Raw genomic sequence first — 26025 nt, forward strand, 5'->3', positions numbered from 1 at the left:
CCCTACACATACTAGGGACAATTTACAACTATACAAAGCCAATTAACCTACAAACCTGTACGTCTTTGGAGTGTGGGAGGAAACAGGAGCACCCAGAGAAAACTCACACAGGTCATGGGTAGAACGTCCAAACTCCATACAGATAGTGCCCGTAGTCAGGATTGAACCCGGGTCTCTGGCATTGTGAGACAGCAACTCTACCGCTGTGCCACCCTGTTGTAAGCAGGATAGATCAGGAATCATACCTCAGACTTCAACTGTTGCATGGCACAGCTCCTAAGTCCTCCTTGCAATGTGGCCTTCATTTTTAAAAGCAGCCCCCCCCCCATACAAAACAAAGGAAGAATATATTTCCAAACCACATCAGGCAAACCTTACACAGCACACAGTTGTGGAGTTTGACCATGGTGGTGAATTAAATCATATCAATTAAATCTTGTAAACCAGCATCTGCAGTTCCTCATTTGTACTCTATAAATTAAATGCAGTTCTTTAAAATAAAATATTAATTATTTTAAATTAAATGCTTTTTAAATAAAACCCTGAAGAAGCAGAAAGCAGTACTACTGCGGAAAGTTTGACAGCTGGTGAAGATACCAGCTTCATGTTTGCAATGCATCATCTCACAGCAACTCGGGAGGCCACAGAGAAAACTTGTTGATGGATATTTAGAAAATGTGCTCTTTTATTTATGAAGTATTGAAGAAGTGTTTTTTTTACGAGTAATTGTTATTCTTAGAAAAACATTTTTCATCCTGTTGTTTAAGGTTGTCTTTAAACATGAATTTGCTAACCGTTATTAAAATTGATCACCAACTGGATACACAACACTTTTAAAAGTTAACCCAATATGATGAAGCAATGGAGAAATCTAGCAGTTGTCATTTTACTCTGCAACAGAAATATTATTTTACTCCCTTAGATTAGCAATGTTACACAATTTTGAGATTTGTCTGCCATTTATCCCATCAATTTATCCCATCAGAAAAAGCATAAAAATAAGTTTAATTTGACACCTAATTCACGTTTGACACCGATCTTCAGTATAAAATAAATTATGGCCATTTTCATACTCGGAAATTAGCATCTTGTTCCCTATTGCTTTTCCATTGACTTAACAAAAAAGCTGTGATCGAGGACAGTCAAAAGAGGGAGAACAAGGAGGGAAGAGACAAAGACTTAAGACTTTTGCCTTCCATCACAGTGAGGAGGTGCCTGGTGAACTCACTGTGGTGGATGTTAAATTTGTGTTTATTGTGTGTTTATGTCTTTTTTATTATATGTATGACTGCATGGCAACAACATTTCGTTCAGACCGAAAGGTCTGAATGACAAATAAATTCAACTCGAATTCGATTGTAAGCCCATAACTTTCTTAAAAATTAAGAGAACTGAATGAAATTTTCAGTTATTATAGATTGAAGCATTCTGAAACAAATATAAAACATCTTACTTGGATGACCTGAAATTAAAGCATATAATTAGTTAGTTACCTAGTAGTTAATTACAAAATTGACCGTTGTGACGGAAATAGTAATAAACACCCAGACTGCCTTGAAAATTCAAAAATGTGATATTCTCAAGATCAGAACTTTAATATTATTGTATTATATGCTGTAAATCCGTAACAGATAGGTAAATAAATTACAATTTCTAGCAATAGACCAAGTCTTTATGGAGAAGATCAGTTGCTAGCTGGTACATTGGCATATCATAATCAGTAGCTTCAGCATACTCCTCAGATTGTAACCAATAAGCAACTCTGTACTCCTTGTTTTTCATCAACTTTTCAATTTTGGCAATGTAAGCTACAAGTTTTTGCTCTTCAAACCACGCATGACATGCCTTTCTGCCCACTACTTTCCCATTAAGAATGTCCTGTACATTCCATTTCTTAAGAAAAGGATATATTTTTTAAATAGCCTAAGTATCCAAATAACAAACTAATCCCATTCACACAAGAATTCACAATATAACATGATTTTTAAATCTCACTGTCATGAATTTATATGCCAGATGGAAGGAATTTAATGTTTAATTCCCATAAATTAATCTAGAAACATCAACTCAATATAATTTTTTAAAAAATTTTTTGCACTAAAAAACTGATATTTAGTATAAAAATATTGACTATGGGTAGACAATAACACAAAAATATAGACGATTTAGATGCTCTTATGACATGATTGTCCCAAAAAAAAAGCATTAAAATCATCTTGCGAGTGGGTTTTTCTGGAACGCGAACGATTGGAATGTTTCATTTGCGGTGAATTTGAACCCCATATCGGCAGGAAAAACACTGCCGGTTCATATGGGGCCCAAATCACATTTTTGCAAAGGAAAATTAGATTAAAGCCATCCTGAGAAACAAGTTTATATGTAAAATACACGACTTACACGTTGTTTTTTCCCGTTCATGCGATCCGTCACGTTGTAGGCGTTAGAAGTCACTTTTTATTGTAATGTAATTATTAAATTGTCTCGCGATTAAATAAATTAAAAAATCGGGAATGGAAGACCGATCGATTGTTCTTCAGCAGCTTAGCAGCACGAGGAAAGCCGCCTCCGATAAGCAGGTAAAAACGGCATTTTAATCCCCCTCAAAGGCGCCAGTGGCAGAACTGCAGCGCCGCTGAAGGTAAGTTTTGTAACATCGCTACTTAGTTTCAAAACCTTAGCCTTTCATTAATTTGTTTTCAGTACATATTACCTGCGTGCAATATGCACAGCCAGATTTTATACATTACAAATACATAGCAACTGAAAATACATTAAGAACAGAAATTGTTTATCAAAAGGTATTTCAGAGTTAAATGTGCTTAGTTTATCTTTAACTTCAGCCATGGCTATAACAACTGTTTACCATATATATTAATGATTTGGAAGAGGGAATTAGGAGCAACACTAGTAAGTTTGCGGATGACACAAAGCTGGGTGGCAGTGTGAACTGTGAAGAGGATGTTAGGAGGTTGCAGGGTGACCTGGACAGGTTGAGTGAGTGGGCAGATGCGCGGCAGATGCAGTATAATATAGATAAATGTGAGGTTATCCACTTTGCCGGCAAAAACAAGGGGGCAGATTATTATCTCAATGGGGTTAGGTTAGGTAAGGGGGAGGTGCAGCGAGACCTGGGTGTTCATGTACACCAGTCACTGAAAGTTGGCGTGCAGGTACAGCAGGCAGTGAAGAAAGCTAATGGAATGTTGGCCTTCATAACAAGAGGATTTCAGTATAGGAGTAAAGAGGTTCTTCTGCAGTTGTATAGGGCTCTGGTAAGACCACATCTGGAGTATTGTGTATAGTTTTGGTCTCCTAATTTGAGGAAGGACATCCTTGTGATTGAGGCAGTGCAGCGTAGGTTCATGAGATTGATCCCTGGGATGGCGGGACTGTCATATGAGGAAAGATTGAAAAGACTAGGCTTGTATTCACTGGAGTTTAGAAGGATGAGGGGAGATCTTATAGAAACATATAAAATTATAAGAGGACTGGACAGGCTAGATGCAGGAAAAATGTTCCCAATGTTGGGCGAGTCCAGAACCAGGGGCCAGCCATATTCTTAGAATAAAGGGGAGATAATTTAAGACTGTGAGAAAAAACTTTTTCACCCAGAGAGTGGTGAATTTGTGGAGTGGAGGGCAGTGGAGGCCAAATCTCTGGATGGATTTAAGAGAGAGTTAGATAGAGCTCTAGGGGCTAGTGGAATGAAGGGATATGGGGAGAAGGCAGGCACGGGTTATTGATTGGGGACGATCAGCCATGATCACAATGAATGGTGGTGCTGGCTCAAAGGGCCGATGGCCTCCTCCTGCACCTATTGTCTATGTTTCTATCTTTCTATGTAATAATAATAATAATAATACATTTTATTTATGGGCGCCTTTCAAGAGTCTCAAGGACACCTTACAAAAATTTAGCAGGTAGAGGAAAAACATGTAAGGGGAATGAAATAAATAGTAGAGACATGACTAGTACACAAAGTAAAGACAGAATTCAATTCAAAACACAATATGAGGCAATTAATGCACAGATGAAAAAGGAGGGGGACGTGGGGCTAAGGATAGGCAGAGGTGAAGAGATGGGTCTTGAGGCGGGACTGGAAGATGCTGAGGGACACGGAATTGCGGATCAGTTGGGGGTGGGAGTTCCAGAGCCTGGGAGCTGCCCTGGAGAAGGCTCTGTCCCCAAAACTGCGGAGGTTGGACTTGTGGATGGAGAGGAGACCGGCTGATGTGGATCTGAGGAACCGTGAGGGTTTGTGGGGGAGAGGAGGTCAGTGAGATATGGGGGGGGCCAGATAGTGGAGGGCTTTGTAGGTGAGGATCAGGATTTTGTAGGTGATCCGGTGGGAGATGGGAAGCCAGTGAAGTTGTTTGAGGACTGGAGTGATGTGATGCCAGGATTTGGCGTGGGTGATGAGTCGGGCGGCTGCGTTCTGGACCAGTTGGAGTCGGTTGATGTAGGTGCTGATGCCAAAGAGAAGTGACTTGCAATAGTCCAGTCGGGAGGAGATGAAGGCATGGATGAGTCTTTCAGCAGCGGGAAGTGTGAGAGAGGGTCTGAGTTTGGCGATGTTGCGGAGATGAAAGAAGGACGTTTTAATGACATGGCGGATGTGAGGCTCAAGGGAGAGGGTGGAATCAAAGATCACGCCAAGGTTGCGGGCCTGGGGAGATGGGGAGACAGTGGTGCCGTCGATGGTGAGAGTGGGGTTATTGATTTTGCTGAGTGTGGCTTTGGAGCCTATGAGGACGAATTCATGTGGATGTAACATGTAGAAAGATTTTAAAGGGTTGGAAATTCAAGCCTGATAGGAAATAAAAAGCATTTCTGGTTCGTGATTTACAAATTCCATAGAAACATGTTTCCATAATGGCCATACACAGGGGGTATCTATCGTCAAATGCATTATAAAATTAACACAGTATTAACACTTAAAGGACAATATTCAGAATGGCAATAATAGGATCTGATCAATATAATAAAATATTGTAATGATAACAAGACTTAAAAGTTAATTCTGGTTATCCTATTTTTCTGGTTATCTTGTTTTACAGGACAAAAGATTCTGAAAAACAATGCTTTAAAAAAAAGATACTTACGGCATAAGTCAAGAGAAGAAAAGTGCTCAACAGTGAAGGATCCTCAATTGCTCTGCCAGATTTTATAGCTTCCCAAATCTACAGGAGAAATAATTACATTTGACATGAAAATAATTTTTTTTCTAAATAGATCATGCCTGACTAAGAATAGTTCCATTTGGATGAGCTTTCAGAATCTGAACATAACCGCATGTATGAGCAGCAAAATGAAATGTTTTTGTCTTAATAAAAAACAGAAACGCTAGCAACACTCAGCATCAGTGGAAAGATAATACAGAGTTAAGGGCCTGTCCCTCCTTCACGACCTCTGCCGAGTTTGCCCTTGACTCATACTCGCAATGAGGTCGTCACGAGGTCGTGGGAGGTCGTGATGCCAGTCGTAGGTACTCGTGGCATCAAGTAGGTCGCGCCGATTTTCTAGCTTGATGAAAAATTTCCACGAGTAAAAAAGATTGTGAATTAGGTCGTGACAGTGGGACAGGCCCTTTAACATTTCAGGTTGAAGACCCTCTTTGACATTAAAGCTCCATCCAAGTCCAAAAAATATGTGCAACTCAAAGAAGAAGAAAGGATTCCAATTCATGGGCACTGGTACCACTGGGGAAAGAGCCATTTTGCTGGAAGGGACCATTGCCTCAGCATTACTTGAATTACAGGCAGGGTTACAGGAAGTTCAATAAATCATAAAGAAATGAGGAAGTAGTGTCACAGGATAGTGAAGGGGGTCACTAAAAATCAAAGTGTGACAGGAAGGAACCAGAAATATTCGACAAAATTAGAACCAAAGTAATAATTGTGAAAGGTCAACGCTGAAAGCTCTTTATCTGAATGTACAGAATATTTCTGGGAAGGCAGATGAGTTGACTGCACAAATAGAATAAATGAGTTTCATTTACACCAAAGTGGTTGCAGGGAATTCAGGAATGAGAGCACGATATTCCAAGTTATTCGATATTCCAAAAGAATAGACAAACAGGAAAAGAAGCTTGAGTAGTGCTCTTAATCAGGGAAAGTACCTTTGCAGTGGTCAGTAATGATTTAGGGATAATGAATAGTGGCATTGAAACAGTTTGTGTGGTAAGAAGAAATAACGGAGGCAAAGGAGACAATGATAAGACAGATAGATACAAAATGCTGAAGTAACTCAGCAGGACAGGCAGTATCTCTGGAGAGAAGGAATGGGCGACGTTTCAGGCAGCATCTCCAGAGATGCTGCCTTTCCTGCTGAGTTTCTCCAGAATTTTGTGTCTATCTTTGGTTTAAATCAGCATCTGCAGTTCCTTCTTACCCAATAATCTCTATCTCCCCCATTGTGTTGCCCAAGTAGGACAAAACATAAATAGTGAAGGCATGCAAGAAGTCAATTGTAATTATCACGTGTGACTCTCCCCCACCCTAGTCATCCTGTTTCACTGTTCGTATCCATAAGTTTATAGGAGCAGAATTAGGCCAGTCGGCCCATTAAGTCTTCTCCACCATTCAATCATGACTGATTAATCTTTCCCTCTCAACCCCATTCTCTTATCTTTGCCCCATAACCCCCCCCCCCCTCACCAATCAAGAATCTGTCGATCTCCGCCTTACAAATATCCATTGACCTCACCTCCACAGCCATCTGTAGCAATGAATTCCACAGATTTACCACCCTCTGACTAAAAAAATTATTTCTCAACTCCTTTCTAAAGGTATGTCCTTTTATTCTGAGGCTATGACCTCTGGTCTTAGACTCTCCCACTAGCGGAAACACCTTCTCCACATTCACTCTATCCAGGCCTTTCACTATTCGGTAAGTTCCAATGAGGATCCCCTCATCCTTCCAAACTCCAGCGAGTACAGGCCCAGTGCCTTCAAATGCTCACCATATCATCCAATCATTCCTGGGATCATTCTCGTAAACCTCCTCTGGACCCTCTCCAATGCCAGCACGTCGTTCCTCAGATGTGGGGCCCAAAACTGCTCACAATATTCCAAATGTGGTCTGACCAGTGCCTTATAAAGCCTCAGCATCACATCTCAGTTTTTGTATTGCAGCCCTCTTGAAGTAAATGTTAGAAACCTCTTGTATAGCCAACAATGGACCATTGTGGGCTCCATCTTTCCTTGGTCATCGGTGCTGGCTCTGATTTGTTCTGTACCTTTTCATAACTCTAATTTCCCTCTCACAGACTCTCAGTCTGAAGAAGCGTCTCGATTCCAAACGTCACCTATTCCTTTTCTCCAGAGATGCTGCCTGACCTGCTGAGTTACTCCAGCATTTTGTGACTATCTTTGTTGTAGACCAACATCTGCAGTTCCTTCCTACACACTTTGATCTGCATATTGATTGGGCAAATCAAAATGGAAATAATGCGACAGAATACATCAGGGATTATTTCTTAGAGCAACAGTGTTTTCCAAGAAGAGTCTATTTTATATTTGGCTACATGTAAAGAGGTTAAAAAAAAATCCTGCAGGGTGCAATGTTAGAATTCATGATACAATTTGAGGACAAACATCTTAGGTCCAAAACCAATGCCTTTGATTTAAATACATGAAGGAAGAGTTTTCTAGAGGTTGACTGCAAAAACAGGCCAAAGGAAAGTTTAGTAGATGAGCACTATCAGATAATTAAACAGCTATTCATTATGCTCAGTTGAAATCTACTCCATTATCAAGCAACGACACAATAAGAAAGATCTGTTATCTGTTATAACACACTAAAAACTACAAAGTGTTTAAAAGCCAGCTGACTGGGAATTTTTCGGGAGCGAACATTGGAGGACTATAAAGTTGCTGAGAGAAAAGATTGATGATGAGAGTACAATGGCAAGTAATCTAAAATAGCAGCAAGATATATAAAGAGGAAAATGGTCAATGAACACTCCTCTACATTGAGACTGGGGGATTGCTAATGGCATGCAAGGAAAAGACAGCTAACTTAAGCCAATACTTAACATGAGTCGGCATGGTGGAGGACACTACTAATATTTGAAAGATAACTAATGGGGTATTTTCAAATAATAAGGAAGAACTTGTATTAATCCCCTTCAGAAGGCAGGAAATCTAATGGGAATAATTATAGACAAATCGCCAAAGTTAATGTCTGGTGAGACGGCAGATTGTTTAAAGTTTCAAAACTCACGGAGTTCTGGGAGTATATCTACATAGTATATCACATAGTCGAGTGGGGGCGCCGTTGAGTATGGCTGCCCTGCCTGCAGCTGTTCGTCCTTTCACCCTTTTTATTATTTTTAGTGTGTTAACAGTTTTTCTTTTGGAGGTCTAGTCTTTTTATGTGGGGGGGGGGTGAAAGGGGGAAACTGTTTTTCTCAGTCCCTACCTGGTCGGAGATGCGGCTTTCCTCCGAGCCGCATCTTCGCCCCTTCCTCACGGCCTACCAATGGGACTGGAGTGGCGTTTCTTGCCGGGACCGGCCAGAACCTCAGCTTCGGCGGCGGCACAGCACTGAAACACCATTACGGAGCAGGCGATGCCTTACCCGGGTCGCCGTGTGGTAAGCTCCGGTGTGCTGAGACCGCCGACTACAACATCGCGGAGCTGTGGTTGCAGAGTGTTCAGCCGCGGGCGGCGCTGACTTTAAACATCGTGGAGCCTGGGATCTTTCGCCGGGATCGCCAGTGTTTAGAGCTCCGACCAGCGCGGCCTGTGGACTTCGGAAGCCGTGGTCTCCAGGGAGGAAGCGGCCGTTCCAGACACTCCAAGCCGCTGAGAGTGTTCTTCCGACGCCGGAGCTCCATCATCCGGCGAGAGGGCCTGAAACATCGGGCTGCCGTAGTGGCGACTGCGGAGGCCTCAATAGGCCCGACCATGGGTTAACAAGAGGAAGAGGACTGGACTTTGTTGCCTTCCCTCACAGTGGGAACCATTGTGGGGGGATGTTTTTATGTTTATTGTTAAATTCTTTAATGTTGTGTTTTTATTTTTATTTAGCAGTATGTTTGGGATCATTATCTTGCTGTGGAATGAACCGCCAGCCAATGAGTTTTAAGGCATTTGTTTGAACTTGAGCAGATAGGACGTGTTCATATACTTCAGAATTCATTATGCTACTACCATCAGCAGTTGTATCATCAATGAAGATAAGTGAGCCAGTATCTTTAGCAGCCATACATGCCCAGGCCATAACACCCCCACCACCATGTTTCACAGATGAGGTGGTATGCTTTATATCTTGGACAATTCCTTCTCTCCTCCATACTTTGCTCTTGCCATGGTGAATTTATTATGGGGAACAAGGAAATGACAGATGAGTTGAACAGGTACTTTGGATCCGTCTTCACGAAGGAGGACACAAACAATCTTCCTGATGTACTAGTGGCCAGAGAATCTGGGGTGACGGAGGGAACTGAAGGAAATCCACATTGGGTGTTGGGTAGACTGATGGGACTGAAGGCTGATGAATCCCCAGGGCCTGATGGTCTGCATCCCAGGGTACTTAAGGAAGTGGCTCTAGAAATCGTGGACGCATTGGTGATAATTTTCCAATGTTCTACAGATTCAGGATCAGTTCCTGTGGATTGGAGGGTAGCTAATGTTATCCCACTTTTTACGAAAGGCAGAGAGAGAAAACAGGGAATTATAGACCAGTTAGCCTGACATCGGCGGTGGGGAAGATGCTGGAGTCAATTATAAAGGATGAAATAGAGGCACATTTGGATAGTAGTAACAGGATCGGTCCGAGTCAGCATGGATTTATGAAGGGGAAATCATGCTTGACTAATCTTCTGGAATTTTTTGAGGATGTAACAAGGAAAATGGACAAGGGAGAGCCAGTGGATGTAGTGTACCTGAACTTTCAGAAAGCATTTGATAAGGTCCCACATAGGAGATTAGTGGGCAAAATTAGAGCACATAGTATTGGGGGTAGAGTGCTGACATGGATAGAAAATTGGTTGGCAGACAAGAAACAAAGAGTAGGGATTAACGGGTCCCTTTCAGAATGGCAGGCAGTGACAAGTGGGGTACCGCAAGGCTCGGTGCTGGGATCGCAGCTATTTACAATATACATCAATGATTTTGATGAAGGGATTTAAAGTAACATTAGCAAATTTGCAGATTATACTTTGCAGTTATACAGAGCCCTAGTGAGACCACACCTGGAGTATTGTGTGCAGATTTGGTCCCCTAATTTGAGGAAGGACATTCTTGCTATTGAGGAAGTGCAGCGTAGGTTTACAACGTTAATTCCCGGGATGGCGGGACTGTCATATGCTGAGAGAATGGGCTTGTATACCCTGGAGTTTAGAAGGATGCGAGGGGATCTTATTGAAACATATAAGATTATTAAGGGTTTGGACACGCTAGAGGCAGGAAATATGTTCCCGATGTTGGGGGAGTCCAGAACCAGGGGCCACTGTTTAAGAATATGGGGTAAGCCATTTAGAATGGAGATGAGGAAACACGTTTTCACACAGAGAGTTGTGAGTCTGTGGAATTCTCTGCCTCAGAGGGCGGTGGAGGCCGGTTCTCTGGATACTTTCAAGATAGAGCTAGATAGCGCTCTTAAAGATTTGGCAATGACCACTGTCCGCAGAAGACTTCATGAACAAAAATACAGAGGCTACACTGCAAGATGCAAACCACTGGTTAGCTGCAAAAATAGGATGGCCAGGTTACAGTTTGCCAAGAAGTACTTAAAACAGCAACCACAGTTCTAGAAAAATGTCTCGTGGGCAGATGAGACGAAGATTAACATATCAGAGTGATGGCAAGAGCAAAGTATGGAGGAGAGAAGGAACTGCCCAAGCTTCAAAGCATACCACCTCATCTGTGAAACACGGTGGTGGGGGTGTTATGGTCTGAGCATGTATGGCTGCTGTAGATACTGGCTCACTTATCTTCATTGATGATACAACTGCTGATGGTAGTAGCATAATGAATTCTGAAGTATATAGACACATCCTATCTGTTCAAGTTCAAACAAATGCCTCAAAACTCATTGGCCGGCGGTTCATTCTACAGTAAGATAATGATCCCAAACATATCGCTAAAGCAACAAAGGAGTTTTTCAAAGCTAAAAATAGTAAATTCTTGAGTGGCCAAGTCAATCACCCGATCTGAACCCAATTGAGCATGCCTTTTATATGCTGAAGAGAAAACTGAAGGGGACTAGCCCTCAAAACAAGCATAAGCTAAAGATGGCTGCAATACAGGCCTGGAAGAGCATCACCAGAAAACACACCCAGCAACTGGTGATGTCCATGAATCGCAGACTTCAAGCAGTCATTGCATGCAAAGGATATGCAACAAAATACTATACATGATTACTTTAATTTACATGACATTACTGTGTCCCAAACATTATGGTGCCCTGAAATGGGAGGACTATGTATAAACACTGCTGTAATTTTTACATGGTGAAACCAAAATGTATAAAAATGGCCTTTATTAAAATCTGACAATGTGCACTTTAACCACATGTGATTTTTTTCTATTACAAATCTCAAATTGTGGAGTACGGAGGCAGATAAATAAATGAAATAAATAAATAAATGATGGGTCTTTGTCCCAAACAATATGGAGGGCACTGTAACAAGCAGAGTTGATAAAGATTTGGTGTATTTGGATTTCCAGAAGATATTGTACGAGGTATTACATAAAAGCCTAACGCACAAGATAAGGACGCAGAGCCCTGGGAAACTGTTAACATGAACTGAAGGCTTGTTATTACATGATAGACAGAATAACTTAATCTTTCCCAGACCAAGAACACATAACACGTGCTACATTTGATTTTTTTACAGTTAACCTGGCACACTGGATATTTTGTTAGATTTTTACAGATTTTACGGCCCATTGGGTGAAATTGTCAGGAGGTTATGGGGAGAAGGCAGGAAAATACGATACGATAGAACTTTATTTATGCCACAAAGAAAATTGATCTGCCAACAGTCATAAAACACAAGGTACATGAAATTAAAGTGATGAGTGGAAAGGATTGGAGAGGGGGAGTGTGGGAGGGGAGTCAGTCTACCCCACGACAGAAGGGGGAGGAGTTGTGGTTTGATAGCCACAGGAAAAAAGGAGAACGGGGTTGAGAGGGAAAGATAGATCAGCCATGATTGAATTGCAGAGTAGACTTGATGGGCCTAATTCTGCTCCTATCATTTGTGAAGTTTTGAAATTCATATTAATACCCAAACTTCATATTCACTTGTGTGTTTAACAATTTGTTGGACCGCACTGTAAAAAAGATCTTCCAGCAAACTATATAAGTTTGAAAGGTGCCTGGGCATCGGTGCCTAACAAGTTTCATAATAATGCAAGAAATATCACCTGCGCATACATGCTGAATCATTGGGATTTCTGATTAGTCGCATTGGGAATTATTGGAGCTTTTCACAGAACCACTTGTATATAAAACATCGATTTGCAGGAGGGGCCAGAATGTAAGGGTGGTGATGACATGAAAGTAGATGCAAGGGTAATATTTCGATTCTCAAAAAGGTGTGTGGAGCAACTCAACGACAATGTTTAGGAAATCTAAAGACTAGGAGAAAATTAAATATTTCCAATTGCTTTGTGTTAAATTAAGTACAAATGTTTGCAATGTCACATTACCAAAACAAATTCTGCCAGAGAAAGTAGTAAGGCAGGTACTATGACAGCATTTAAAAAACATGTGGACAGGAACTTGAATAGGAAAGGATTCTAATCATATAGGAACTCATTGTTTATCCAACATATAATCACATTTCAGTGAACAAATCACTGTCAGCAATTCATATTGATCCACCTCAGACTCTTTGCTAAATGAATTTATTGAAAAATGGTTTATATGGATCAGTTAATCTATATCCATTTCACCCAGTGTAAAGGCAATTAAGCACTTTCAATTAATCAGTCAACTGTGGCTCATGTGGTTGCACCCGAGATTGCAGAATCAAATCCTACACCAATCGCCAGAGCATGCAATTCTGGACAGACTGTTCAGTGCAATACTGAGGGAGGGATAGCCTGTCAGGGACATCCTCAAGATGTTCAGGCTCGAAGGGCCGAATGGCCAACTCCTGCACCTATTTTCTATGTCTAAGAAAGAACTATAGATGCTGGAAAAATCAAAGGTAAACAAAAATGCTGGAGAAACTCAGCATCTATGGAGCAAAGGAATAGCTAAGGAGCGAAGAAATAGGTGATGTTTTGGGTTGACTGATGTGCATACCTATCCCTTCGCTCCATAGATGCTGCCTCACCCGCTGAGTTTCTGCAACAGTTTTGTCTATCCTGAAGATGTCTGCTTTCTCAAATGGATATTATAAAGTTCCTGAAAGTCAAAGAGTTCTACTGCATAGAAACAGGCTCTTCAGCCCACCTCTGGTATTTCCTTTTAAACTCTTAGCCTTAGTCCATCCATTTGCCAATCAAACTGCAGCATCCACCATCTGCACCACCTCAGATACATCCACCTATCCGTGTCAGGCTTTGCCCCACCCCACTCCTCTTTTCCAGCTCTCTACCCTCTACTCCATCAGTATGAAGAAGAGTCCCAACCCAAAACTTTGTCTGTCCATTCCCCCCACACATGCTGCCTGACCCGCTGAGTTCCTCCACCACTTTGTGTTTTGCTCATCTGCAGTTTCTTGTGTCTCCCTTCAGCCCTACTCGTCTATGCTGACAAAGTTGACTCCTGCCTCTCATTTTGCCCACATTGCTCTAAACTTGTTTCTATGATATTCAAGTCCAAATGTCTTTTAAACATTGCCTTGCCTTGTCTTGCTTCTACCACTATTCCTGGTAGCTCATTCCACATACCAACCACCCTGCGTCAAAATCTTGCCCTCAGTTCCTAATGTTTTACCATCTCTATAGAGAGGCAAGAGAGGAGATCAAACAGGGACATTGAAGAGGATCTTTGCACTTTCTCGAGCCACAATCGGAGGCAAGAGGACTGGAGAGCAGCCAATGCTGTTCCGTTGTTCAAGAAGGGAAGTGGAGATAATCCAGGAGACTAGGAGGCGGTGAACCTAATTTCAGTGGTAGGGAAGCTATTCGAGAGGAGTCTTCAGGATAAGATTCAAATGAAGACAATGGGTCGATTGGGGTCAGCGTGGCTTTGTTTGCGGCAGGTCATGCCTTACTAAAATTCAAGTAGACAACCCCCACTGCCCTATCCTGATCAATCATCTTCGTTGCCTCCCCAAAAAACCCAGTCATATGAAGAAAGCCAAGCTGACTGCCACTAATTAGGCCATTCTCATGGAATAAGAGAAGGGTGGCATGGTGGCGCAGCAGTAGAGTTGCCGCCTTGCAGCGTTTCCAGCGCCGGAGACCCGGTATCCATCCTGACAACAGGTGCTGTTTGTACGGAGTTTGTACGTTCTCCCCGTGAACGTGTGATTTTTCTCTGAGATCTTCACTTTCCCCCCACACTCCAAAGACACACAGGTTTGTAGGTTAATTGGCTTGTATTAAGTGTAAATTGTCCCGTGTGTGTAGGGAAGTGTTAATGTGTAGGATCGCTGTTCGGTGCGGACTCGGTGGGCTGAAGGGCCTGTTTCCGCACTATATCTAAACTAAAACTAAAAGTAGAATAGCTTTGATTTCTCTGATACTTATCTGCCAAAGTTGTCTCATGTCCATTTTTTTCCCTCTCCTAAGTGTACCCCTACATCGCCTTTACTCCTCAAGAAATTAACTTCCGTGTGACACCAAACCAAATAGAGAAGCAATATTAACACTGGATATATGCTGGAGAAACTCAGCGAGTGAGGCAGCATCTATGGAGTGAAAGAATATGTGACGTTTCAGGTCGAGACCCTTCTTCAGGCCGAAAGAAGGATCTCAACCCGAAACGTCCCCTATTCCTTCTCTCCATAGATGCTGCCTCACCCACTGAGTTTCTCTAGCATGTTTGTCTACCCTCGATTTTTCCAGCATCTGCAGTTCCTTCTTAAACAATATTAACCCTGGTAAGATGGGCAATAATTACACATCAACCAGCAATCAAATGATTCGCTGAATATTGCATTGAATTTCCTCAGAGCTTGCTGAATTCAAATTGGCTACTGTATTTTGTGTGTTTATGGACCTTGACAAAATTACTTCATTGGTTTTAAAATCTTTTGGGGAATCTTGAGATAATGAAAGACAATTATTTTATTTACTTTCCTCAACCCACAATATATAAACCAATATATTTTTTAAATCAGCATTGTATAAAAAGCCTTGTTTCTTCCGTGAATAAAGCATCCATCCTTTTTGCAACATACCTCATTTCCCACTTGGTCCAGTAAGGCCTTCTTATCAGTGGATTTAAATGACTGTAGAGTATTGGTGTTGTACAGAGTCCCATAAACAGGGCAACATCGCGGTGAAGTCACAGCATTCCTACGTGAACATACAAAATATTGTCACGCAAAGTGACAGACATAATGCAACAATTCCAACCATGTACTATAGGTCTGCACTTAACTGTACTTTAATTAGACCTATGAAACCCACAGAGGATCAAACCACCTCCGTCATATAAAGGTAATACATTTGTGCAGATAATAATGCAAACTTCAACAGCAAATGGTTAAACTGCACTACAAGTGATTGTTCACCGCATATACTTTTATTGTGTGCACAAATGAATTGGATGACAAGTTAGGTAGGATTTTTCCCTTATGTGTGTCTCCTGGACACAATCAAATTTTGTAGGTGGAATTAGTTTAGAGGTACAGATACGGAAACAGGCCCTTCGGCCCACTGAGTCCACGCCAACCTGCGATCCCTGCACATTAACATTATCCTACACACACTAGGGACAATTTACATTTATACCAAGCCAAATAACCTACAAAACTGTACGTCTTTGGAATGTGGGAGTAAACCAAAGATCTCGGAGAAAACACACATGGTCACAGGGAGAACGTACAAACTCCGTACAGACAGCAACCGTAGTCGGAATCGAACCCGGGGCGCTGGTACTGTAAGGCAACAACTCTACTGCTGCCCCACCCTCCACATGCGGGATAAGCACAGAGTTGGGTGTATGATCATGGCTTCGCTAGAACAGAAAGGCAACATCATGCAAGGAGCACACTTGTGAGTATTGGTCACAGGCTGCTGCTGGTGCAAGTCTGCAGATGGGAACAATATCAGCTGAAACTGTGAAGCAATCCTTTCCGCAACCACACCCTTCCGACTTTACTAAAACAGCTCAGTGACACCCATAGTAAAGATTTACCAAAGCTGTATGGCCAATTGTAAGACATCTAACATTGTACAGAAGAGGCAACATCTTTGAGGGAGAGAAATTAATAAATGGGAGGTTAGTAATATATAAATAGAGTTCAGTTCTCAGCTGCAGTTACTTCAGGTTTGATAAAATTGCTTTAACAGTCCTCGTGATGAAACGCCTCATCTGTTTCATCTCTCGGGTACATTTTTTGATAACCGCAGCAACATCAACAGCAGAACACAAGGTAAATATTATAATTTGCAAAACTCGTTATTCATTTCAGAGAAGCAAAAAGGGAAAGCTTAGAAACGGGGGCTGATTTAAGTATTGATTTAATGCAACAATTTAATGCCCAACTTTGATAGATGCCACACTTATGAAGAATAATCGTGAAAAGGATAGTAACTAACTGCTCTTTTTGCTAACCCTCATAGAAGCATCAAACTACAATGATGTTTTTAAAACAATCAAGATCTAGATATCACATAGGACCTACCCTGGATCACCTCCAAGAAGCTAGTGGTGAGCAACACAGTCATAGAGTCTTACAGCATGGAAACAGGCCATTCGGCCCAACTTGCCTACACTGGCCAACATGTCCAATTTACGCTGGTTCCACCTGCTGGCATTTGGTCCATATCCCTCTAAACCGGTCCTATCCACATACCTGTCCAAATGTTCCCCTTCACCTTAAATCTATGTCCTCTGGTTCTCGGTTCCCCAACTCTGGGAAGAGACTATGTGCATCTACCCCTTTTATGATTTTGTACACCTCTATAAGATCACCCCTCATCATCCTGCTCACCAAGGATTATAGTCCTAGCCTGTTCAACCTCCCTCTATAACTCAGGCACTCGAGCCCTGGCAACATCCTCGTAAATCTTATCTGCACCTTTTCCAGCTTGACAACATATTTCCTTTAACATGGTGCCCTAAACTGAACACAATACTCTAAATGCAGCCTCACCAACGTCTTGTACAACTGCAACACGACCTCCCAACTTCCATACTCAATGGTCTGACTGATGAAGGCCAATGTGCCAAAAGCCTTTCTGATCATCCAATCTAGTTGAGATGTCACTATGTACCTGCACTCCTAGATCCTTCTGCTCTACAACACTCCCTACCATTCACTGTGCAGGATCTGCCCACGTCAGTGCTCCCAAAATGTTGCACTTCACATTTCTCTGTATTAAATTCCATCAGCCATTCCTCATCCCACCTGGCCAACTGATCAAGATCTTGCTGAATTATTCACAACCATCAAAACCATCCACTACCTACAAGATCAGCCATGATCATATTGAATGGCGGTGCAGGCTCGAATGGCCGAATGGCCTACTCCTGCACCTATTTTCTATGTTTCTATACCACCCACTTTTGCATCATCTGCAAATTTGTTAACATGCCATGTTGTTCTCATCCAAATCATTGATATAGATGACAAACAGAGAATAATAATAATAATACATTTTATTTATGGGCGCCTTTCAAGAGTCTCAAGGACACCTTACAAAAATTGAGCATGTATAGGAAAAACATGTAAGGGGAATGAAATAAATAGTAGAGACATGACTAGTACACAAAGTAAAGACAGAATTCAATACAAAACACAGCATGAGGCAATTAATGCACAGATGAAAAGGGACGGGGACGTGGGGCTAAGGATAGGCAGAGGTGAAGAGATGGGTCTTGAGGCGGGACTGGAAGATGGGGAGGGACACGGAATTGCGGATCAGTTGGGGGAGGGAGTTCCAGAGCCTGGGAGCTGCCCTGGAGAAGGCTCTGTCCCCAAAACTGCGGAGGTTGGACTTGTGGATGGAGAGGAGACCGGCTGATGTGGATCTGAGGGACCGTGAGGGTTGGTAGGGGGAGAGGAGGTCAATGAGATATGTGGGGGCCAGATGGTGGAGGGCTTTGTAGGTGAGGACCAGGATTTTGTAGGTGATCCGGTGGGAGATGGGAAGCCAGTGAAGTTTTTTGAGGACTGGAGTGATGTGATGCCAGGATTTGGTGTGGGTGATGAGTCGGGCGGCTGCGTTCTGGACCAGTTGGAGTCGGTTGATGTAGGTGGAGCTGATGCCAAGGAGAAGTGAGTTGCAATAGTCCAGTCGGGAGGAGATGAAGGCATGGATGAGTCTTTCAGCAGCAGGCGGAGTGAGAGAGGGTCTGAGTTTGGCGATGTTGCGGAGATGAAAGAAGGAGGTTTTAATGACATGGCGGATGTGAGGCTCAAGGGAGAGGGTGGAATCAAAGATCACGCCAAGGTTGCGGGCCTGGGGAGATGGGGAGACAGTGGTGCCGTCGATGGTGAGAGTGGGGTTATTGATTTTGCTGAGTGTGGCTTTGGAGCCTATGAGGAGGAATTCTGTCTTATCGCTGTTGAGTTTGAGGAAATTATGTTGCATCCAGGTTTTTATAGCTGACAAACAGGAGTTGATATGGGAGAGGGGGGGGTTGTGGGGGGATTTGGTGCCAAGGTAAATCTGGGTGTCATCAGCGTAACAGTGGAAGTCCAGATTGAAGTGGCGGAGTATCTGACCAAGGGGGAGGATGTAGATGATGAAGAGGAGGGGGCCGAGTACGGAGCCTTGGGGAACGCCTTGAGTGACTGCGGCTGTAGCAGAGGTGTGGTTGTGGAGAGAGATGAAGTGGGATCTGTTGGAAAGGTAGGAACGGAGCCAGCTGAGTGCAGAGCCTTCAATGCCGAGGTCTTTGAGTCTGGTGAGCAGGATGTTATGGTTCACTGTATCGAAGGCTGCGCTCAGGTCGAGGAGGATGAGGATGTTGAGGGAACCAGTGTCAGCAGAGGTGAGGAGGTCGTTGAGGACTTTGAGGAGAGCAGTTTCTGTGCTATGGAGGGGGCGAAAGCCAGATTGGAGGGGTTCAAGTAGGTTATACGCAAGGAGGTGGGAATGAAGTTGCGACGCAACGATACGCTCCAGGGTTTTTGAAAGGAAGGGGAGGTTTGAGATTGGGCGGTAGTTAATGAGAGAGGAGGGATCAAGACCAGGTTTCTTTAGGATTGGTGTAACGGCAGCAGTTTTGAAAGCGGAGGGGACAATTCCTTGGGACAATGAGGAGTTGAAGAGATTAGTGAGGTAGGGGCAGAGAACGGGGAGGCAGGACTTCAACAGGGGAGTGGGGAGAGGGTCGAGGGAGCAGGTGGTGGGTTTGGAAGAGCTGATGAGTTTGGAGATTTCAATAGGGGTGACCAGGTCAAACTGGGAGAGGAAGCAGTGTGGAGGAGGGGTAAGGAGGTCAGTGGAGATGTTGAAAGGAGGGGCCGTGGTAGGTGGTGGAGTAGATGCTGGGGAGTCGGGTACAGGGGATAAAGATTGAGAAGGGCCCAGCACCGAATCCTAAGACACACCACCAGTCACATGCCCCCAGTCCGAAAGGCAACCTTCCAATATCACCATCTGCTTCCTTCCATGAAGCCAATTTTCTATCCATTCAGTTATTTCACCTTGAGTCTGGAACTATCCCAACATTTAAGAAGCAGTTAGACAGGCACAAGGATAGGACAGGTTTGGAGGGATATGGAACAAATGCTGGCAGGTGGGACTAGAGTAGCTGGGACATGTTGGCCGTTGTGGGATAGATGGGCCGAAGGGCCTGTTTCCACACTGTATCACTCTGTGACTCGTAAATCTCCACGAGGGCTCCTGCAATTTCTTCTCTAGCTGCCCAGTGTCTTCAGATACATCTGATTAGACCCAGGAGATTTGTCTATCTTTATATGCATTAGGACCTTCAGCACCTCTGCAACTGTAATACTGATGCTCTCAAGACACTACCAATGATGACCTCAAGATCCCCCATCCTCCTGTGTTTTTCCACAGTAAAAACAGAGGAGAAATACTCGTTGAGGACCTTGCCCATCTGCTGTGGCTCCACACAGAGTTGACTGCTTTGATTCCTGAGGGGTCCCACTCTCTCTCTCTCTGGTTATGTGCTTAAAAATCTCTGGCATTATCCTTAATGCTATCTGCCAGAGCTATCTCCCGTCTCCCTTTTGCCCTTCTGATCTCCTTTTATGGAATACTTTCTTAAACTATGACAGCTGTTGACAAGAGACAATACGTTTCTTATGACAGGAGTGCAGCATAGGTTCACGAGGTTAATTCCCGGGATGGCGGGACTGTCATATATTGATAGAATGGAGCAGCTAGGCTTGTATCCTCTGGAATTTAGGAGAGCGAATCTTATTGAAACATATAAGATTATTAAGGGATTGGACACGCTAAAGGCAGGAAACATGTTCCCGATGTTGGGGGAGTCCAGAGCCAGGGGTCACAGTTTAAGAATAAGGGGTAGGTCATTTAGAACAGAGATGAGGAAAAACTTTTTCACCCAGAGAGTTGTGAATATTTTTCAGCCAGAGAGTGTGGAATTCTCTGCCTCAGAAGGCAGTAGAGGCCAATTCTCTGGATGCTTTCAAGAGAGCGATAGAGCTCTTAAGGATAGCGGAGTCGGGGGATATGGGGAGAAGGCAGGAACGAGGTACTGATTGGGGATGAACAGCCATGATCACAATGAATGGCGATGCTGGCTCGAAGGGCCGAATGGCCTACTCCTGCACCTATTGTCTATTGTTCTACTGTTATGTTACAGTTATACAGAACGTTGGTGGGGCTGCATTTGGTGGGGAGTTTTGGATATTCAGTTTTGGATTCCCTACCATAGGAAAAATGTCTGGAAAGAGGGCAGAGAATATTTACGAGGATGCTGCCAGACCTTGAGGGGATGAGCTATATTGAGATGTTGAGCAGGCTACAACGATTTTTTGGAGCTCAGGATCTGATAGAAGTGTTTAAGATCACGAGAGGAATAGAATGGGTGAATGCAGAGACATAGGTTTAAGATGAGATGGGAAAGATTTAATAGGAACATGAGGGACAGTTTTTTCATACAGAGAGTGGTGGGTATGTGGAACAAGCAGCCTGGGTAGGTACTTGGGGCATGTACTATAACAACATTTAAAAGACATTTGGACATGTACATGGATAGGAAATGTTTGGAGGAATATGGGTCAAACACATACTGGTGGGACTAGTGTAGATGAGGCTTCTTGGTCGGCGTGGGCAAGTTGGGCCAAAAGGCCTGTTTCTGAGCTGTATGACTTTATGAAGGTACTCAAACAGTGCATTTTGGGGGGAATTCCAGAACATGGATCCAGCACCAAGGACTAGTATACTCAAGATATTTGTGTTATTTTCACTTCCATATATTCTACAAGCGACAGCATAGGAGAGAATTGTGCAATCCACGACAGAATTAGAACATTCAGTTCTCAAATTGAAGATTAAAAACAATTATACAAATTGTGCAAAAAAAAAGGCAGCCATATGCTGCTTGTGCTTAGATCTACTGTATGTCAAACAGAACTATCTGCTTCTTTCCTGTTTTATTGTGCAGGGGAATCAGGTGTGATGGGGGCTGAAACAAATAACTACACATGCAGATGTTTTTTTCTAAAGTTACCATTTTATTTGCATGTGCATTTCAAGCCTCTAACTAGTGATGTGTCAGCAACTTATAATCAGTGGTAATGAAAACAGGTGCAGTTATGTTTGTATGGGCTGGTAGAATTATAATTTATCTTTTAAATCTTAAAATAGCTGAATTAGACAGCCTGTCACTTATACAGGTGCACAACCTTTTATCCGAAGATCCAAATAACGAAAACCTCCGAATAGCGGCCATTTTTTCGGTCCTTGAAGAAAGGTCCTTGAAAACGTTCACCGAGGGCGGCCCGCAGAGGTGACAGCGGAACCTCCGGTCGGTCCTCGAAGAAAGGGGAACTAAATCCCCATTCATAAAAGAGAAGATGAGGGTATATTGCGCGGGAGGGTTAATAATTGACAATATGCTGCTGCCTGCCCGCTGAATTAAAAAGTTCCCACGGTAGACTCACGATATACTGTGTTTCGTGAGTCTTGCGTGGGAACTTTTTAACTCAGCGGGCAGGCAGCAGCAGATTGTCGCTCGCTTCAGTATCACCCCACCTACACCCCTCTGCTTCCCGGCCATGTGTGTGACCCCTTCCCTCCCCTCTCCAGCTCCCCGCCCATTGCACCGGCGCGGGGGCTTTGCACTGTCTTCACGTCGGCGATTTCGCAGGACTGTGTCAGGACCAATTGGACACCAACCACCAGGCCCACCGCAAGCACGGAGACCCCAGGGACCCACAGCCAACAGCAGCCCAGCCCAGCCCCACTCCAACTACAGAGGAACCTGGGTTGCGGATGACGGGGCACAGCTCGGGGCGTCGTAGGGGCCCATCGGGGAGCGGCCACTCAAAGCCACGCCGGGAGATGTAGGGCCCTGCCCCGGTCTTGATGTTGGAGCCCCCGGCGGGCGCTAGCAAGTCCGCGGCAATTTACAGCCGCGCCGGGCGTTGTAAGGCTCCCCTCCAGGTCACTCTCAACCTCTATGATGTTTGCTCTCAACCCCGTAATTCGGGCGGGAGAAGTCGCCGCTGCCGGTGCCCCGCAAAGCAGTCTCCCACCGGAGACCCGCGAGCTCCCGGTGTCACCATCCACCGGAGTCGGGTCGCAGCAGCTCGCCCCCGCAACTCTCCACGCTCCGAAGCTGGCTAGCTCCACGGAGGTAGGTCCGTAGGTCCACAGCTCCCACCGCCGCCCACCGACCCCCAGGCCCACTGCAAGCACGGAGATCCCAGAGACCCACAGCCAGCAGCAACTCCAGCCCAGCCCCGCTCCAACTCCAGAGGAACACGTAGGGGCAGAAGCTGATGGTGTGCAAGGTACGTCTTGTTCTTGGGGTGGCGGATGAGGGGGCGCAGCTCGGGCTGTGGGCGAACTGCCACTTGTCGCTGTAGCGGCCAAAGATCATAGAGGAGCTCCTCTATGATCTTTGGTAACGGCCCATCGGGGAGCGGATTCCTCTGGAGTTGGAGGGGGAGGGGGGTATTGTGCTGTTTGATCGCCCCCTGCTATCCCATGGACAGGGAGACACAGCGGCTTTTTAGACTGGTGGGCAATCACTTCCAAAGTTCTGCCCACACAGTCAGTACACTTCTCCTACACTGTATTTCATACAAACATTTATTCTGCAAGAAAAAACGACATTGAAGACTCAAACTCGCGATCGAGTAACTGCCAGGATCAAGGCGCAAACTCGCGACCTTGCGGATATGAGCCGAGCACTCTACCACTGAGCCAGCCATTAAAATCTACGCTAAAAAATTTCCATTCCGAAGACCGACAAATTCTGAATTACGAAAAGTGTCTGGTCCCAAGGCTTTCGGATAAAAGGTTGTGCACCTGTAATAAACTCCATGTTATATTGCTGGCATTGCATGTCAGTGGCAGTGGATGTCTATTCTTAACAAAGTAGAACTTACTTCACGACACAGTTCGTTATAAAAGCTAATTTTCTTGATCAATATCCTGTGCTGGTTATCTCACCACAAATTATCATTTAAAAAATGTATACTTTTAACCAATTTACTTTTCTATAGTAATAACATTATACATTTCATAAGCTATTGCTGTATCAACAATAAAGGAAACCCTGTAACCCTGTAATTGTCATTACAAAACACAGTGGTATTCTGCTGGTTTAAAGAAAAAATGTCCAAAAAACACTTTTCTGGAAATTTAATATTTTTAGCACAGAATTTGGATCAATATAATACTATTTCTTTATTAATATAAAATAATATTTCCTATTTTTTAATTTATCAGTATCTCTTCGATAATTATCGATTATCTTTGATAATTCCAGAAGTGGCAGATGGAATACAGTGTAGCAAAGTGTGGAGTCATGCATTTTGGTAGTAGGAATAAAGGGGTAGACTATCAACGCAGGAGAGAATGCAGAAATCGGAGGTGCAAATTGGGAGTACTGGTGCAGGATTCCCAAAAAGTTAATCAGCAAGTCGGATCGTTAGTAAAGAAAGCAACCTCAATGCTAGCATTTATTTCAAAAGGGCTTGTATATAAAAACATGGATGTAATGCTGAGGCTCTAAGTCGGTGGTATGGCTGCATTTGTAATATTGTGAGCAATTTTGGACACCATATTCAAGGAAGGATGTGCTGGCTCTGGAGAGGGTCCAGAGGAGGTTTACAAGAACGATCCTAGGAATGAGTAGGTTAACCTATAATGAGCGTTTGTCGGCACAGGGCCTGTACTCGCTGGAGTTTAAAAGAAAGGGGACCTCATTGAAACATACAGAATATTGAAAGGTATGGATAGAGTGGATGTGGAGGGAATGTTTCCACTAGTGGGAGAGCCTAGGATTAGAGGTCATAGCCTCAGAATTAAAGGGCATTCTTTTAGGAATGAGATGAGGAGACATTTCTTTAGTCAGAGGGTGGTGAATCTGTGGAATTTTATACCACAGAAGGTTGTAGAGGCCAAGTCAGTGGATATTTTTAAGGCAGAGATAGATAGATTCTTGATTAGTAGAGGTGTCAGGGATTATGGGGAGAAGGGAGGAGAATGGGGTTAGGAGGGAGAGATAGATCAGGTGGAGTAGACTTGATGCCTAATTCTTCTCCTATCACTTATGACTTTATAATAATGTCTTTCCCTTCCTAACCATCATCCCTACCCCACTTTACACAGGGTATTCATAGCCAAGGGGCAAGGAAGACGAACTTAGATTGTACAGTTGTAAACCTTGGACTGAACATCAGTCTGATGCTGTGGCACTAACAGTGATGTTTCACTGCAAGTGACATCAGTTTGGAAACAATAACAAATTACTTCCAGGCAGTTTAATTAACAATTACAACAAAAAACACTGGTGTATTTTTGCAACCAAATAGTAGTCTGTGAATGGAAGACAACACCAAGGTACTGACATAGCGGTTTACAGGTACCTAAACAGCTACAGACCATATAATTAAGATCTACCGACTCTCTTGTTTACATCCAAGAAGCTGCCCAGCGATCAAAGTGAAACCCCCTTAGTAAAGTATTATTACTCACACATCAAACGCACTGAACTCCAAAGTTAGTCGAGTTGGCAGTCCAGATTGATCACCTTTCGAATAAGAAAATACAGTTTAATTCTTGCTCGTTTAATTTTGCTGGATGGTGTTTTAAACCAGAGAATAAAACCTCAGTACAGAGGCGTCTGTAAAAGTGTCGCGGTGCCCGCCACGGTACCATTATAGTAATACGCCTTGATGTTCCGGGGACTCTCGTCCAGCCTGTAGTCGTTCAGCTTCCTCCGGGTCAGTTCGTGCCAGAAGCCCGCATCCAAGGCGCTGGCGAAGGGGGCAAACTGTAGGGCGGGCAGGTCGACGCCGGCCCGCTCCATTCTGTCCTCCGCCGCCGCTCCTGCTGCCGGTGCTGCTCAACGACGTCACCGTGCCCCTCAACACACCGCCGGCGCTGCTCAACGACGTCACCGTGCCCCTCAACACACCGCCGGCGCTGCTCAACGACGTCACCGTGCCCCTCAACACACCGCCGGCGCTGCTCAACGACGTCACCGTGCCCCTCAACACACCGCCGGCGCTGCTCAACGACGTCACCGTGCCCCTCTACAGCCTGTCGGCGCTGCTCAACGACGTCACCGTGCCCCTCAACACACCGCCGGCGCTGCTCAACGACGTCACCGTGCCCCTCAATACTCCGCCGGCGCTGCTCAACGACGTCACCGTGCCCCTCAACACACCGCCGGCGCTGCTCAAAGACGTCACCGTGCCCCTCAACACTCCGCCGGCGCAGGTCAACGACGTCACCGTGCCCCTCAACACTCGGCCGGCGCAGGACA

The 26025-nt window shown here is 44.1% G+C and overlaps 1 protein-coding gene across 1 annotated transcript in view; it reads right to left on the reverse strand.

The window, feature by feature from the left end:
* Window positions 1–25617, reverse strand: part of atg7 (autophagy related 7) — a 192780-nt gene extending 167163 nt beyond the window's left edge. The window contains exons 1-4 of the mRNA XM_033037248.1: window positions 25413–25617; window positions 25233–25287; window positions 15311–15428; window positions 5103–5180 (exon numbers count right to left, since the gene is read on the reverse strand). Of these exons, the coding sequence (XP_032893139.1) occupies window positions 5103–5180; window positions 15311–15428; window positions 25233–25287; window positions 25413–25566 (405 nt within the window). The 5' untranslated portion in view covers window positions 25567–25617. The remainder of the gene's footprint in view (window positions 1–5102; window positions 5181–15310; window positions 15429–25232; window positions 25288–25412) is intronic.
* Window positions 25618–26025: the final 408 nt, after the last annotated feature.

This window comes from Amblyraja radiata, chromosome 18 (assembly GCF_010909765.2).
Source record: "Amblyraja radiata isolate CabotCenter1 chromosome 18, sAmbRad1.1.pri, whole genome shotgun sequence".
NCBI classification, from domain to species: domain Eukaryota; kingdom Metazoa; phylum Chordata; class Chondrichthyes; order Rajiformes; family Rajidae; genus Amblyraja; species Amblyraja radiata.